This window comes from Triturus cristatus, chromosome 5_1 (assembly GCF_964204655.1).
Source record: "Triturus cristatus chromosome 5_1, aTriCri1.1, whole genome shotgun sequence".
Classification (NCBI taxonomy): domain Eukaryota; kingdom Metazoa; phylum Chordata; class Amphibia; order Caudata; family Salamandridae; genus Triturus; species Triturus cristatus.
Window position 1 is genome coordinate 582,587,310 of NC_140587.1, and position 14,407 is coordinate 582,601,716.

Sequence of the window (14,407 nt, forward strand, 5' to 3'; positions counted from 1 at the left end):
TATAACGTTTCCATTGGAATACCACCCTCTTGCAAACCAGCTATTCAAAGTGGTGGAAACCAGCCATAGCACAAAGTTCATGGATAAAGAACTATGGGAAAGTCATTTATTCTCAAGTTATTTAATGATTGTAATATTATCTTTGGACAACATATATATAGGTCGTTAGCTAATAATGTAAAGGTCGCTGTTATTAGAAATATCAAAATGCAAACGCACAATCGTAATACATGAATAACTGTAGTCGTAAAAGCTACAACACTTGTCTTTCTGTTTTCTAGCAATCTGGTAGCTTTTCTAGCTGGTCTGGAAGCTTCCTCATAGATGACAGCATGTCAAATACTTTAAACAGCCTTGAGGAACAAACAAGTGAATTTTACAGTGTTGATGAAACGAACAGCACAAGTACTCAGCAAGGCTCCCCAAGCAAATTCCTCTCTGTGGAAGCAAATACAGTTTTCTCCTCTCTACAAACCATTCCTGAATTTGCAGAGACGTTGGAACTTATTGAAGCTGTAAGTATACAAAAATGTTTTTTAATGAACCATGCAGAGCATTGGAATGTTTGTGCACCTCAATAAGCTGGTTTGAGTGAACACCTTTGGCAATGTGGTGTGCTTCTGATGTGTGGTCATTAATAGAGTAAACTATAAAGACCAGAAAATAAGGTGTATGGTCCTATATGGGGTGGCTGGTCTAATTTTAGAAAAACAAACTCGTACACATTTGAAACCAGAGCTCTCACTGCAGCCCTAGGAATGCTAATTGCGGTGGAAATAGAAACACAGATAATAGAATTAGGATTCTGAAGCATATGATTTTCATTGATAATCATAAATATCATAATAATTCTCTGTGGCGTTCAGGGACCGTATAATCCTTCCTCAACATTGCATGTCTTTAGCAATTATTCCATAATTCATCACAAGGGGAGAAGTACACAACATGTTCTTTTGTTGCTTATTGCTTTCTGGTAGCCTGTGTAGCAGAGGTTTTCCAAATTGCAGGTCTTTAAAAACATGAAAAAGTACCTTTACTCAGACTACATTGGAGCCCCTATGTAAAATTCTTCGTTGACCAGAAAAACACAGCCATATTGGCTTGCATGAGAGAGTTGAAAATATGTACTGCTCTTTTAGGGCTCCTGAGGCTTCTCATGTCCGTGATGCCTTGTACTGGCAGTTAGCCCCATAGAGTCAGTTTTGTTCTCTAGCTTGTGTGACTGGGTGCGTTTCATACACTTTGTGAGAGAAACTTCTCTCAAGTTTTTGATTTTCTGGTTTTTACTCGACGTCTTCACAGACAAACAAGTGTATTAAACATCTTTTCAGCCATTCTGATACTTCTTTTTTTAACCCAAAATGCCATTATTAGTTCTCAAGTGTCTCATGTGGCATGACGAATGCTGCTTCAGACCATCAGAGGGTATGTATGGCAGGCTTCTCTCTTAAGTGTGAATTCTGTCAGAAAATTTCTGAAAGGGCTTTTAAAGACAGAGAAAGTATTCGCCAAGGAGAAGGAAAAGCCTGATTAGTCTTCCTGGGAACATTTCAGTTCCATTGGCAAACCAACAAGTACTTCAAATGACCCCACAGGCAATGATCCTAGGTTGAAGATGTGAAAAAGGTAAAAAAAGACCTCCCTATCATCATTCTTAACATTGATATAACTGCTAGCTGTCTATAGCCATGGCCTCAGCACCTAGGTGCTTTCCTTCAAAGGGGTTGATGGCCACACCTTGGCTGCATCTTCATCACCATTCCTGGAAGTCTTCGAGATTAAGTCATATGACATGACCAGTGGCGTCGAGACACACCAGAGAGCCACGGATGACCGCTCCCGTCGATGCAGACCATAGTTTGGCATTGCCAGAACATTTGTTGACAGCCCCAGTGTCATTAATGCCTTACTCCACATTATTGGACCACTGCTTGAAGTTGAGGCATTCAATGTCTGTTTACACCAATGCTGAAGAAAAGATTGAGGCTCTCTCCCCTGATGCAGAAACAAATTTACGACTTCAAGAGGCATAAGATTTTAGTCATTCCAGCCGAAGACCCTTTCCAGTTTCCTCTGGTACTTTTGAAGTTGCCAATACCTCAGAAGATGGTGTCTAAACATACATCCATGCCCCATTTAAGGACATTTTGGTATCCCCTAGACCGCCTTCAGGAGGTTCTGTCTCCCTTCTGGAAGAACAATTACCTAGAGGGAGAAGGAGTTCTCCTCGCACTCCGAAGAGAAGTAGAGCTCATATGTCAACCTTTCCTTTTTAGTGTTAATTACATACAAGACGTGGGGATTTTTCATTATCATCCTACACTCCGATGCCTCATGCAGCCTCTCAAGCTGCATTATTATTTCTTTACAACATTTCAAATTTTGGGGACTGGAGGAGCTAGTGAACTGTACCCTCCTTTAGACACACTTCAGACCTCAGTGTCCATAATTACTGTAACTTTGCAACAGAAAGCTAGCCCAAGACCTCTCCCTCAATTGGTGCCAGGTTTTCATGAGTGAGCAGAAGTTGAGTTTATATCACTGGCAATGGTTAATGCAGCTATGCCCAAACGTTTGATTTAGTACAAACCTCCCCCAAAAGATCTGAACTTTCTGAAAAGTGATCAGAGGCCTGATTCTAATATTGTGTCTTTAGTTGGGTGTAGATATGCTTCAGTACCAGAAACATCAGCTCCACCAGGCTGTGAAAGCAAGAGAATGGATAGGGCAGAGAAAAACATGTGTAGGATGACTCACAGTGCACTCAAAAACGCAAGTACAACAACACTTCTCAGTTGTTATGGCAGCTTAATTTGGGAAGGCCTACAATCCTTTTCAAATGACCTGCCAGGGTATCGTAAGGAGGATTTAAAGAGATGGTAAGAGAAGGATGTCCAATCTCAAAAGGAGTGGTCAATGTGGTTGTTGATGCAGTAGAGTTTTCAGCATCAGGAGACTTGCCACGCAGTCACCCTCAGAAGATACTTAATGGTGAGACTGACGCTATTAAAACCCTTCATCGGATGAAAATTCTAAATCTAACTTTTTGTGTCTCTTCGCTTTTTAGCCAGCACATATCTGCACAGCAGGAGAGTTATAGACAGAATCGAAAATGTGGCTTGTAGTTTGGGAAAAGGAGGGCAAGAAAGAAAAGGTTATACAAAATATTCAGGCATTTCTTCCCTTTGTGGGTTCACTCTCCTCATTGACCCGAATGTTATCAGCAACAACAGACCAAAGGAACCCGTAAAAGGTTTGAAGTGGAAATCAGAACAGGCCCAAACTACTGATACCTTAAGCCGTCAACTTGTAAGTAGACAGTGACACATTCACCAGCCTCACCTCAGCTTGCCTCTCCAGTGGCGGCTATGGTTTCTTACAGCAAGGAATAGAGAGAAGAGATCCCGGGAGGCAAATGGGTGCAGACTATTGTTGAGCATGACCACTCTCTTCGATTTGTAGCTAAATTCAAGTTACCATTTCGTGCAACTACGAAAACAGATGGCCTCCTTGTTGAAGAACCAAATGTTTAGCCAGTACTATCCCTACTCAAGTCAATGTACTCCAGGTATGTCCTTATTGAAAGAAAAAGCCTGATGAGGGAATTCAGACCAATTTTGGATCTGCAAAATACCCACAAGTGGATCAAAAGATTGGAATATTAGCGGTTTGTCAGGTCTTCCCTTACCTCAAACAGGGTAACTGGATGTGTGCAATAGATGTCGAAGATACATATTTTCACGTACAGCTTACAAAATGCACACAGGATATCCGGGATTTATTGTAGGAGCGGCATACTACCAGTTTGCAGTGACACCCTTTGGTCTCAGGTCAGTTCCTCGCGTCTTTTGAAAGTGCAATGCAGTTGTCGCAGTCCATTTAAGACATCGAGGAACATTAGTCTATCCTGACCTAGACCATTGACCGATAAAAGCCCACAATTAAGACAAGGTTCAGCACGATTTCAACACCACAAAGTCCCTGCCTTGCCATCTCAGACTGTAAATCAGTGTGCAGGAGTCAACACAACTCGGGTAATCTCTTATATGGGAGCATTGATACACAACAGAAGGAAAAGTATTTCCTTCGGCAGAAAGTATTTTCAATCCAAGCAAAATATCATGCGCTTTGAAAAACAACCTGTCCATCTGCAAGACAAATCTCTTCCCTGGTCCATGGCTTTTGCATTTCCATTGTTACAAATGTGAGGCTGCATATGAGACCACTCCATCAGTGTCTAGACAACCAGTGATCTCAGGCATGCAACAGTTGGCAAGGCAAAAACACTTCATAACAGCAGCAAGACAATCCCCATCATTGTGGTGCAAGGCAGATAACCTGACTCAAGTGTCCCTTCCAACAGGAACAGCCACTGCAGATAGTTGTCACAGATACCTTTCTGTCTGAAGGGGAATACACCTTGGCTCTCTGGAAGCGGAAGCCCAGTTGTCAAAGAAGGAAACTTCGTATCACATCAGCTATTTAGAGTTTAGAGTCCATCTGGTTTTCAAGGCCTTCCTGTCTATTCATCCCAGCGATACTGGAACCAAGGTCATTGGGTAGTGCTCTTTTGATTTCTTGATCAAAGACCTTACTTTACTCTTTTCCTTCAATTTCATTGATACCTGCAGTTATCCTGCAACTCTGGAATTGCCAAGCACTATTTATCGTTATTGCTTAGGACTGGCCCAGGCAATGGTGGTATTCAAACCTGCTGCATATGTCACTTAAAGGTTGCCTTCCACCACAATCTGATGTCATTGAATTTGGTCAGACTATATGTACTTTGGAATTTGTCACAATTATGCATGAACTTATTTAAAGAAGTTAAGTTCCCTCTGTCGGGTACCATGACATGCTATTTTTATGTCTCGCCTGAGCCAGCGCATGCGCTGCACTGGCGAGACTTTTAGTAATTGGGGCTTCAAAAAGCTCACCACACGCTTTTGCTTGTGGCCTAGAGCTTGCGGTTACGAGTGCAGCCGCCATCTGGCTTTCCTCATTATGGCTCATTAAGCGCACCGCTCGTGGACACCCCGCGCAATCGCTATCACTTTCACTTAAACGCGCCTCTCTCCTCGCCCACTCACTGATGTGTTTTCAGTTGCAGTTGCAGCGTTTTTTCTTTCCCCTTCCACCTACATCTCCGATTGGGTGCTCGATAGAGTAGATGGCAAGAAGCATCTGCTTGCGCTGCTTTTGCAGCCCTACTTCTGCCGGTACTGCGGACAGCTTCACTCCCTGGAGTTCCTTCCTCATGTGGTCACTGCCCAGTCCCTGGTGTACATTGTAAAACCAGAGGCATATGTAACCACGTTTGATAAATTCTTTTTAAATATAATGGAAAAAAACAACGCTGACATACTGCCACGAACGTCAAGCAAATATTAATTTACAGAGTACCCGCTTTGATGCCCCTTCAAGAAAAAACACAGATTTTTCACAATCGCTAACATTAATGGTAGCACCATCATTCTGGAAGTTGTTGCAGCACCGTTGACTGCGGCTAACCCTATGTGTGATCTTGGTGTCTGTGGCGCTGACACTCTGTGATATTCGTCTAACAGTGTGTGATCTTAGATGAACACGGCACCTCTCACCAGCCCAGCACAGCGCACAGAGAACATGCAGGGTCTCCTCCAGCAAGCCCCCACAGCGACCCTAATTTTACTCAGTGGTGTAGCAGATACTATATGAGGCTCTGCCTTCGTGTGTGATCCTAGTGTCTGTGAATCCGCCTGCCTAATCTCTAACAGTGTGCTCTGTCACTGTGTGATCTTGGTGTGTGTTGCTGTCTGTTCGTGGTATCTATGCGCGTTATACCGTGCCTGATCTTGAGTTCTGTGCAGCTGACGCTATGATCCTATCCTGTTGACAGTATCTGTGATCTTGCTATCTGTACGTGGTCTTCGTCTAGCAGTGGGTGATCTTGGCGTTTGTGACCCTCACTTTGAGTGTCCTTGTGTTTTCTATGTAGCTGACGCTATGTGTGATATTCATCAGTTTTGCTCTAACACTGTGTGATCTTGGTGTTTGCACCTCTGTTTCTTGGAATCTGTACAGCTTACAGTATTCATCAGTGAAGCTGACACAGCGTGTGACCTTAGTGTATGTACAGCTAACACACTACATTTGATCTTGGTCTTGCAGTGTGTGATCTTGAGTGTCTGTGACTCCCAATGAATATACTCACTTCTATTCAGCTGCCACTCTGTCTGATCTTGGGCTGAGATCTGCGTCTGGCTGTGTGTGATCTTGGTGTCTGTGACTCTCATTCGGTATACTCATTTCTATTCAGCTGCCAGTCTGTCTGATTTTGGGCTGAGATCTTCGTCTGGCTGTGTGTGATCTTGGTGTCTGTGACTCCCATTTTTATACTCATTTCTATACAACTGACACTTAGTGTGATCTTGGGCTGAGATGTGCATCTAGCAGCCTGTGATCTTGGATGAAGCCAACACCTCTCCCAGCCTGGTACCGCGGCGCTATGACAGCACATAGATCTGACCTGCTTGCGGTACCTCGGGGCTATGACAGGACACAGATCTGACCTGCTTGCGGTACCTCGGCGCTATGACAGCACACAGATCTGACCTACTTGCCGTACCGCAGCACTATGACAGGACACATATCTGACCTGCTTGAGGTACGCATAGCCAATAGGTCTCGCCTTTGGAACCTTATAAGTGTTTAGTCATGCAACAGTTGATGTTGTTGCACCAAGGATATTGTGCTGCATAACCAAATACTTATAAGGTCCCAAAAGCGAGACCTATTGTCTATGCCAATGCTTGTTTTAAATGGAAGAGATTCTGCTAGCAAAAAGCCTACAACCTAATCACCTGTGGAAAAAAATGTCTTCCACATATGCTGCATCTGTTCAATTGAATCAGCAGTTTGCATCGATTAAGGTCCATCCCTCGGCCATTACAGCATACATAAAATGTCCTTATTAGAGTTCTGTCTTCAAAAGACTGGTCCTTAAAGACTTTCTAAAAGGTCTAAGAAAGATCGCCATCTGTACCAAAGGAGTTCACTTTGGTACTAACAAATGAATGGGCTGTCATTGTAGGTTATCCACAAGGCTTCTTTGCAGCATCTATAATAGAAGGTGGCTTTTCTCATAGCTATTACTTCGGCATGATAAGTTAGCAAAATACATGCTTCATCAAAAGGACCATACAGGGTCTTATTCGCTAACAGGGATTTTGACACCAAATCATTAATTCATTTGAAAAGTGGTTTCTGAGCACCACATGAATCAAGCTTATACCCTTCTGACTTTCTTTCCCAACCCATCAACCCCAGCAGAAGATGCCTCGCACTCTCTAGATGTTGTGCAAGTCCTGTATTTCTGTTTAGATGAAACCACGATAATAAGGAAGTCCAAATCTATCAGTTATAGCCACATACGTTAGGGTATTTCTACCTCTAAACAATCCATCTCCAGGTGGATAGCTGCATGCATTGTTTTATGTATTCATTAGCAAGCAAATGTCTATCTGTTAAGCCAAAGGCTCACTCCACCCGGGCCACAGCTTGGCTGAGGAATATATCCATAACAGACATTTGTAAAGATGCTACCTGGAATTCAGTACACTCACTCCCAAACCATTATTTCTTTGATATGGATACTAAGTCTGACTCAATAGTTGTTCAGGCAACCATAAAGATTCTCTTTTCTCTATCATAAAGATCGTATATGATATACCCTTCAGTATTTCACTAATAGGTGTTGTATCTTATAGCCTTTTCACTTGCCATTCTATAATGACATTTATTAAAATCAGTGAAGATCCTAACATGCAGAAGAAATGGTTGCTTATTTGTGGTCCTAGTTCTGCGTCGTCTGAATCATTATTTCAGTCATAAACTACCCTCCCTCCTCCCCACCTTTAGTGCTTCTCCATCAGAGAAAACAACTGACTATTCAACTTATTAACAAAACCGCCACAAAAACTGCTGTGAGGCTAGCTGTCAGTTCAATGCATCTTGAGTAGAAGAAACACCTGAAACAGTATATCTTTTCAACTCTCCTGATGCAAACCTATCTGACTGCTTTTTTTCATTGCCATTGCTTGTCAGCTCAGAGTTTTGGGTGCTATAAGCTTTGGCAACAGCATAGAAAGATTTAAAGTCAAATGTGCATTTAATCCACATAACATAAGGCTATATTCTCCAGCATTGGGTCTTTCATACATTTACTTGTTCAAATCTTCTCTGTCGTTGAAGTATAAAGTTCCGGTTGCACACTAAAGCTGTATGGAAAACAACTTTCTCTAGAAACAACTCTGAAAACAGTGTAAGTTTGAAATGACCCAAACTCTAGCCTAACAGGTGAAATGGTTTTGACCTGTAATCTCCTCACAAGGCCCCCATGCCTCACATTTCTTTACAGACAATGGGAGTTTAGAGTCTCCACTGAGCTCTGCTCAGATTTCTTCAGAATAGCTTTCCAGCAAATGTTGGCATTTTTTTCTGAAAATTTCCGACACTTCTGGCAATTTTTCTCACTGAATCTCATTTTGTGTTTTGGGCCGAGATTTGTGCTTTGATTTCCTATGACATCAGAGTCATTTAAGAAGGCCCTCCTCTGCCCCTGTGGGCCTAATAGATGGAAGAGTCTTGGACTTAAGCTAGACGGAAGGAGAGGGTGACTTTCACAGTCCCAGTCTTTCCACCTGTTTTCCGAGAAGCAGAAATCATCGTAATTGTGGGACTGATAGAGAATGTAGGGGAAAAGGGGGAAATTACGCAATTTAACAAACTCCAAGGCAGATGATGCTATTATGAGCCTTCACACCAACTAGGAACTGTAGGAGAACCCCAGGTTGCCAAGGAGCAGTAAACTAGATGCTCAATGGTACAGCCACCAGTTCAGACAAACACCGAAATACAGGTAGTTACTAAATAGGTAACAGTTGAACCCATGGAAATCAAAGAGGGACAATATAATAAATGTGGAGGACTGCGGAGGAGGGTGAAAAACTAATCGGCAATGGAAAATTATACAGTTTCACGACTTGTTGCCATCAGTATCCTATAGAACTGAAGGAACACATCCATCGCAGTGAATGTAATGCCGTAATGAAACATGTAGCACAAAATTACAAGTCTGTTTTTGTTTTATATAAGAGAACATAGGATATGATTGGTGTTATGGAACAGAAGATGACACTCATGCCAATTTATTAAATATGTTATCCAGGTATTAGGAAATATAATTTGTAAATGATTTAATTATGTATAGAATAAAGAATGAGATTTTCTAAACAAATCATGAAATAATTCTGTGATATCTATATTAGTAGTGTTCTACTATTAAGAATTGAGTTAATGCTGCCCACCCCATCCCAACCACCCAACTGTAGAACCTCTCGTAGGCTCTCTGCGTGGAGATCTTGAGTATGTAACAAGTCAGTAGGCGTTAACCTCTTGAGTGGATTTTTGTATTTGCAAGAGTCCTAATTCAGACTATTGCAGCTTATTTCTTTTACTCCTGAAGAATAACCAGATGTAGGGAATTTATTGATCACATAGTTGTAGAAGAAATACATAGTACTAATGAAACTGTGCAAGGAATTTTGTAAGCAAACTTCTCCAAAGGAATCCATTTGCTCCATTTTGTAGAATAATTCAGGAGGAAACAACTAAAATATTGTTCTAAAGATTGGGTCAGTCTCCCAGCCTAACCACTCATCTCCGAATAGTAACTGGTGGACTTGTACTGTACTCCTCCTAATTTCTTCATCAGTTTCCTCTAAAATTTACCCACAAATTGGTAGTCTGTAGGCATGACAATGTGCCCTAGCAATCCATTCAGACGGAAGATGTTTCCAAGGAAAATGTATACCAATTCAGTAGCTGTTAGTAATTATTTAAAGTGATAAAATATATTCTAATTTGCCAAACTAATCCAGCACTACTTGCAAAGTAGTATATAAAAATAAAGTCCATTGAAGTTATGAGAATTGGTTGCTGAGGAGTGGACAGAAGCTGTAACAACCCTATAAGTTTATCATGGGGACTTTTTGTCTGAGCAACAAATGGCACTAATGTAGTTGTTGAGTCTTGGTCACTCTTAAACTACAGATGTAGTGGGTTAATTCCTTGGTCTTCCTCCTCCCAGGATGTCTTGCTACCAGAAGTTAATGCACCATTGTAATACTTGCTGTTGGAGTGTTTCCTCTGGAATAAATGGAAAGAAAGCGTTCTTCTACTTTCTGTTGCTGGATTCCCTTTGTATCAGTTCCTTTTGATGAATCCTTTCTTGATCCTAGCAAATGTTTGTAAAAAGGTTGAAACAGTCTGTTGTAGGCATAGTGAGTACTGGCATACTTGGAGCTTCATCCTCCACCTCTGCCTTCTTCACAGGTCAGGATAGAACATCTACATAACCATGTTAATTACCTTGTCTGTAGGTCAGATGATCTAATCGTGACCAGCAAGCATGTCTTGTGTTGATATATTTAATGAAGGTTAAGTACAACAAATTCTTATGGTCAGTCCACACTGAAATCTTACGAGCATCTAACTAATGCCTTGAGTGTCCAAAGGCTTCCTTGATGATCAAAGCTCTAGATTGTAGATGGTATAGTTACAATCCGAACTGGATAATATTCTTGAATATAATGCAACAAGAGACAAAGCCTCTTGTTTGGGGTTTGGGATAACACTGCTCCAATAGCATATGATGAATTGACCGCCTCAACAATAACTGGAAAATGGGTGCAGACGTAAAGGCGGCATTTAAAAACTTAATCGGCAATTTTTGTTTTCAACCCCCATGAAATGGTTGTCCCTCCTTCAGAAGTTAAATAATTAGTGAAATTATTGTTGAGAAATTCCTACAGAAGTTGGCAAATTCTATAAATCTTTGTATCTCCTTAATGTTCGATGGATTGGGCCATTTGATGTTGGCGTTCACCTTCTAGGAACCCATTCCAATTCTCTCTCTGGAGATATGAAATCTAAGGAATTATATTTTCGGAACTGCAAACATGCATTTGTTGGCTTTTGAATATAGGCAATGGTGTCTTTTTAGTACTTGTCAGATTGTTTCTTCAGGTTGTCTCAGAATATCATCCAGGTAAATCATAATGAATGTATTCATTAGGTCTCAGAAGATGTCATTCACAAAATGCTGGAATGTTGCTGGAGCATTGTATATGCTGGAGTGCATTACCAAATATGTTTTCTCTACAGTATATTCATTGCTGTCTTCCACTCCTATCCTTTTCAGAACCTCACCAAATAGTTTTCCCACTGCAAGTTAAGAAAGATCTTTGCTGCCTTCATCTGGTCTAATAAGATGGAGATGAGTAGAAGGGGGTATAGATTGCGAATCATAATGTTTTTCAGCTCTCAATAATCGATACTGGACTCTGTATTTGCCTTAGAAATGTAGCATATTAGGGCTCCTGTCGACTACGTGGAATACCGCATAAACCCCTTCTCCAGGTTTTCATTTCAGATACTGTTGTAGAACATCCTCATTTAAAGTCAATAAATACATTCTCCCATGTGAGATAGCTTCATCCAGAAATAGTTTAGTCCTCCAGCCATACTCCCAATAGGGAAGTAATGTATTTGCCCCTTCTTATTAAATGCGTTAAGAAATGTCTTTAATGAGCAGAAATGCAATCATCTTCCGTGGCTCCTTCTTGCTCCTTGTGGGGCATTTGACGTTTCTTTGATTAATTTTAAGTAACATTTCTCCTGACAGTACGCTGAAGAGAAGGTCAAAGATGGTCAACATCAGTTTATCCTGGGTTGCGTATTTGTATTCATAATGTTCTTAGTGCAGCTTGAAATATTGGAGAATCCAACGGAATCTCTTCCATTTCTGTTACCATCTGTAATGGCAAAGCCTTCTACTTAACCTTGCTCAATGTGAATCGTCCTCTATTGGTTCCTTTTATCTCATCAGGTTGCAGTGTTTTTTAATCTGAAATGGGAATCTGTTTCTTCTTTCAATCAATTAATCAAACCGCATTTGTAAAGCGCAACACTGTCACCCCTAGCGGTATCTGGGCGCTGTATCTCCATTAAAGAGCCAGTTCTTGAGTCTCTTTCTGAAGTCTGCTAGTGAGGAGGCTGTGAGGAGCTGAAGGGGCAGGTCGTTCCATGTCTTGGCAACGACATAGCATGGAGCGGCCACCGCTGCAACGGATGTGGGTGAGTGCGAGAGGGAGAGGGAAGAGGAGCGCAGGTGTCTGGAGGGTTGGTCGAAATTCAGTCGATGGTTAATGTAGGCATAGGTTTATGAGGTCGTGGAGGGCTTTGCAGGCGTGCATGAGGATCTTGAACTGGCATCTCTTCTGGATGGGGAGCCAGTGGAGGTCTCTCAGGTGGGGGGCGATATTGGTTTGTTTGGGGAGGTCCAGGATGAGTCTGGCTGCGGTGTTCTGTATGGTCTGGAGTCTTCTTAGGAGCTGGGTGGAGATGCTGGTGTAGAGTGTGTTGTCGTAGTCGAGGCAGCTGGTGATGAGGGCTTGAGTGACGGTCTTTCTTGTGTTGGTTAAGATCCATCTGAAGTTTCGGCAGAGCATGCGAAGTGTGTGGAAGCAGGAGGAGGCAAATGCGTTGACTTGTCGTTTCATGGTCAGATGGCTGTCGAGGATGATGCAAGGTTGCGTGCATGGTTGCTCTGTGTGGGTGTAGGTTCGAGTTCTGCAGGCTGTGGTCCTTTCTGAGATGTTCTTCCTGTAAATCAGTACTTATGTCTTGTCCGAGTTGAGTTGGAGGCAGTTGTCTTTAGAAACTCATGATTGATGAAACTTCCAGAGGATTTTGAATCAACAAGGGTCTTTACCGTCAGAACTTGTGATTATAACAAGTATATGGAAATGGGCTCTATTGGTGACATATGTTGAAATGGTGTACCTGCTCGTCCTCCATTTGGTTTTTAGGGATGAACTACCTTGTTTCCTGGCCTCAGTGGGCACTGTTGAACAAAATTACCTCCTTGTCCACAAAATAAATCTCTTCTTTTTTTCAGATGCATGCAGTCCTTTAATACCTCTTTATTTGTATTGCTTAATCTCACTGGAAGTAGGCGTTGGTGCAATGGGTGAGGAAAAACTCGATTTCATCTGCTATTGACATCTTCTTTCTGATCTTTCTGCCTTCTGTTGTGCATCATTTTGTAACTTAAAAACAATCATGTCAGTCATAGTTGTGTGCCAGTTCAGTCCTATCGATAAGTCCCCATTAAATATTCTTGTAGTCCCCTGCTAGAATGGAGTGGCTGCTGCTTCATCCTTCCAGGTTGGTTCTGCTACTAGCTGCTGGAAATGGCTAGTTATAAGCCACCAGTTCTCAGGATCCTTGTCTTAGCGAGAGGGGTCCTTTGTGCATTGTCTCTTTGATCTGTTCATTTCCAAAAAGTATCTTGCACTTGGTCAAGAATTGGCTGCAATTGGATAACAAGTGGCTTTGAATGACAATGGGTGGCTTGGCCGTGGTCAGAAATTCCTTTGTTAAATATGAGATGCTGAAGGCTGCCTTACCGGTATCAGTAGTACACTGTCAAGATTTGAAATTGGCATTGAGACAGAAAATATTGAAACATTACTGGATCCCTTGCACATTTCACTGGCAGAGCTAACAATCGGTGTGGAGAGTTTGGCAGAATGATGCTAGAGATAAGGGAAGCTTAGCGGCAACTGAGTAGTCAGTTGGTTGCAGATCTACCCCATTAACCATTGGTAGCCTAGGCTGTAGTCTGTAACAAATTATCAGAGAGATCTATGTTTCAACTTTTATGTGGCGACTTATAGAGAAGCAAGGGAAACAGGGTGAAGGGAATGATGCACAGAAGCGGGTCGTTAGTGTGAGCCAGTTCTCTCACAAATGCTCTGGCACAGAGACTTAAGAATGATGGGAGGGAAATGGGATGCCAAGGTTAAGATGAGGGACAAGAAACAGTGACACATCAATGGAATGGTAATTTAAGCACCTTACCAAACTTCAAGGCAGATGATGGTATGATGAGCCATCGCACCAGCTAGGAGTTGGCAGAAAACCCCAGAACACTACGGAGTGGCAACCCAGAGCTTGATTGAACAACTGAGAAAAAGAAGATGTAGTTACTGAATAGCGAATGTGGTTTCCTACGAAAAACAGAGTTGAGGAGTAATTCTCCTGCAAGCGCACTGTCAACAACCTTGTCAAATACCTCCTCATCAGTGCATATGTCTTCTCTGGCCATGTCTGGCCCGTTAATAATGAATGTAAAGGTGAAAGGCAAATATTTGATGACTGCTCTGTTGTGGACTGCACCTCCATCAATGAACCACGGTGTCAGCAGATGCAGTTCTTTCACCAGTCCTTGCCATGCCTCTCATCACCTATTTGGCTAACTCTCAGTACTCCAGTTGTTCTGCTCTTTTCCAAGTACAGTGCC

General features: G+C 42.0%; 1 protein-coding gene across 4 annotated transcripts in view; it reads left to right on the forward strand.

Annotated features, from left to right (window-relative positions):
• MYBL1 (MYB proto-oncogene like 1) overlaps positions 1 to 14,407 on the forward strand; it is a 687,544-nt gene that overhangs the window by 316,091 nt on the left and 357,046 nt on the right. For all 4 annotated transcript variants that reach the window (XM_085605513.1, XM_085605511.1, XM_085605512.1 and 1 more), the window contains one exon: positions 282 to 515. In XM_085605513.1, the coding sequence (XP_085461639.1) occupies positions 282 to 515 (234 nt within the window). The remainder of the gene's footprint in view (positions 1 to 281; positions 516 to 14,407) is intronic.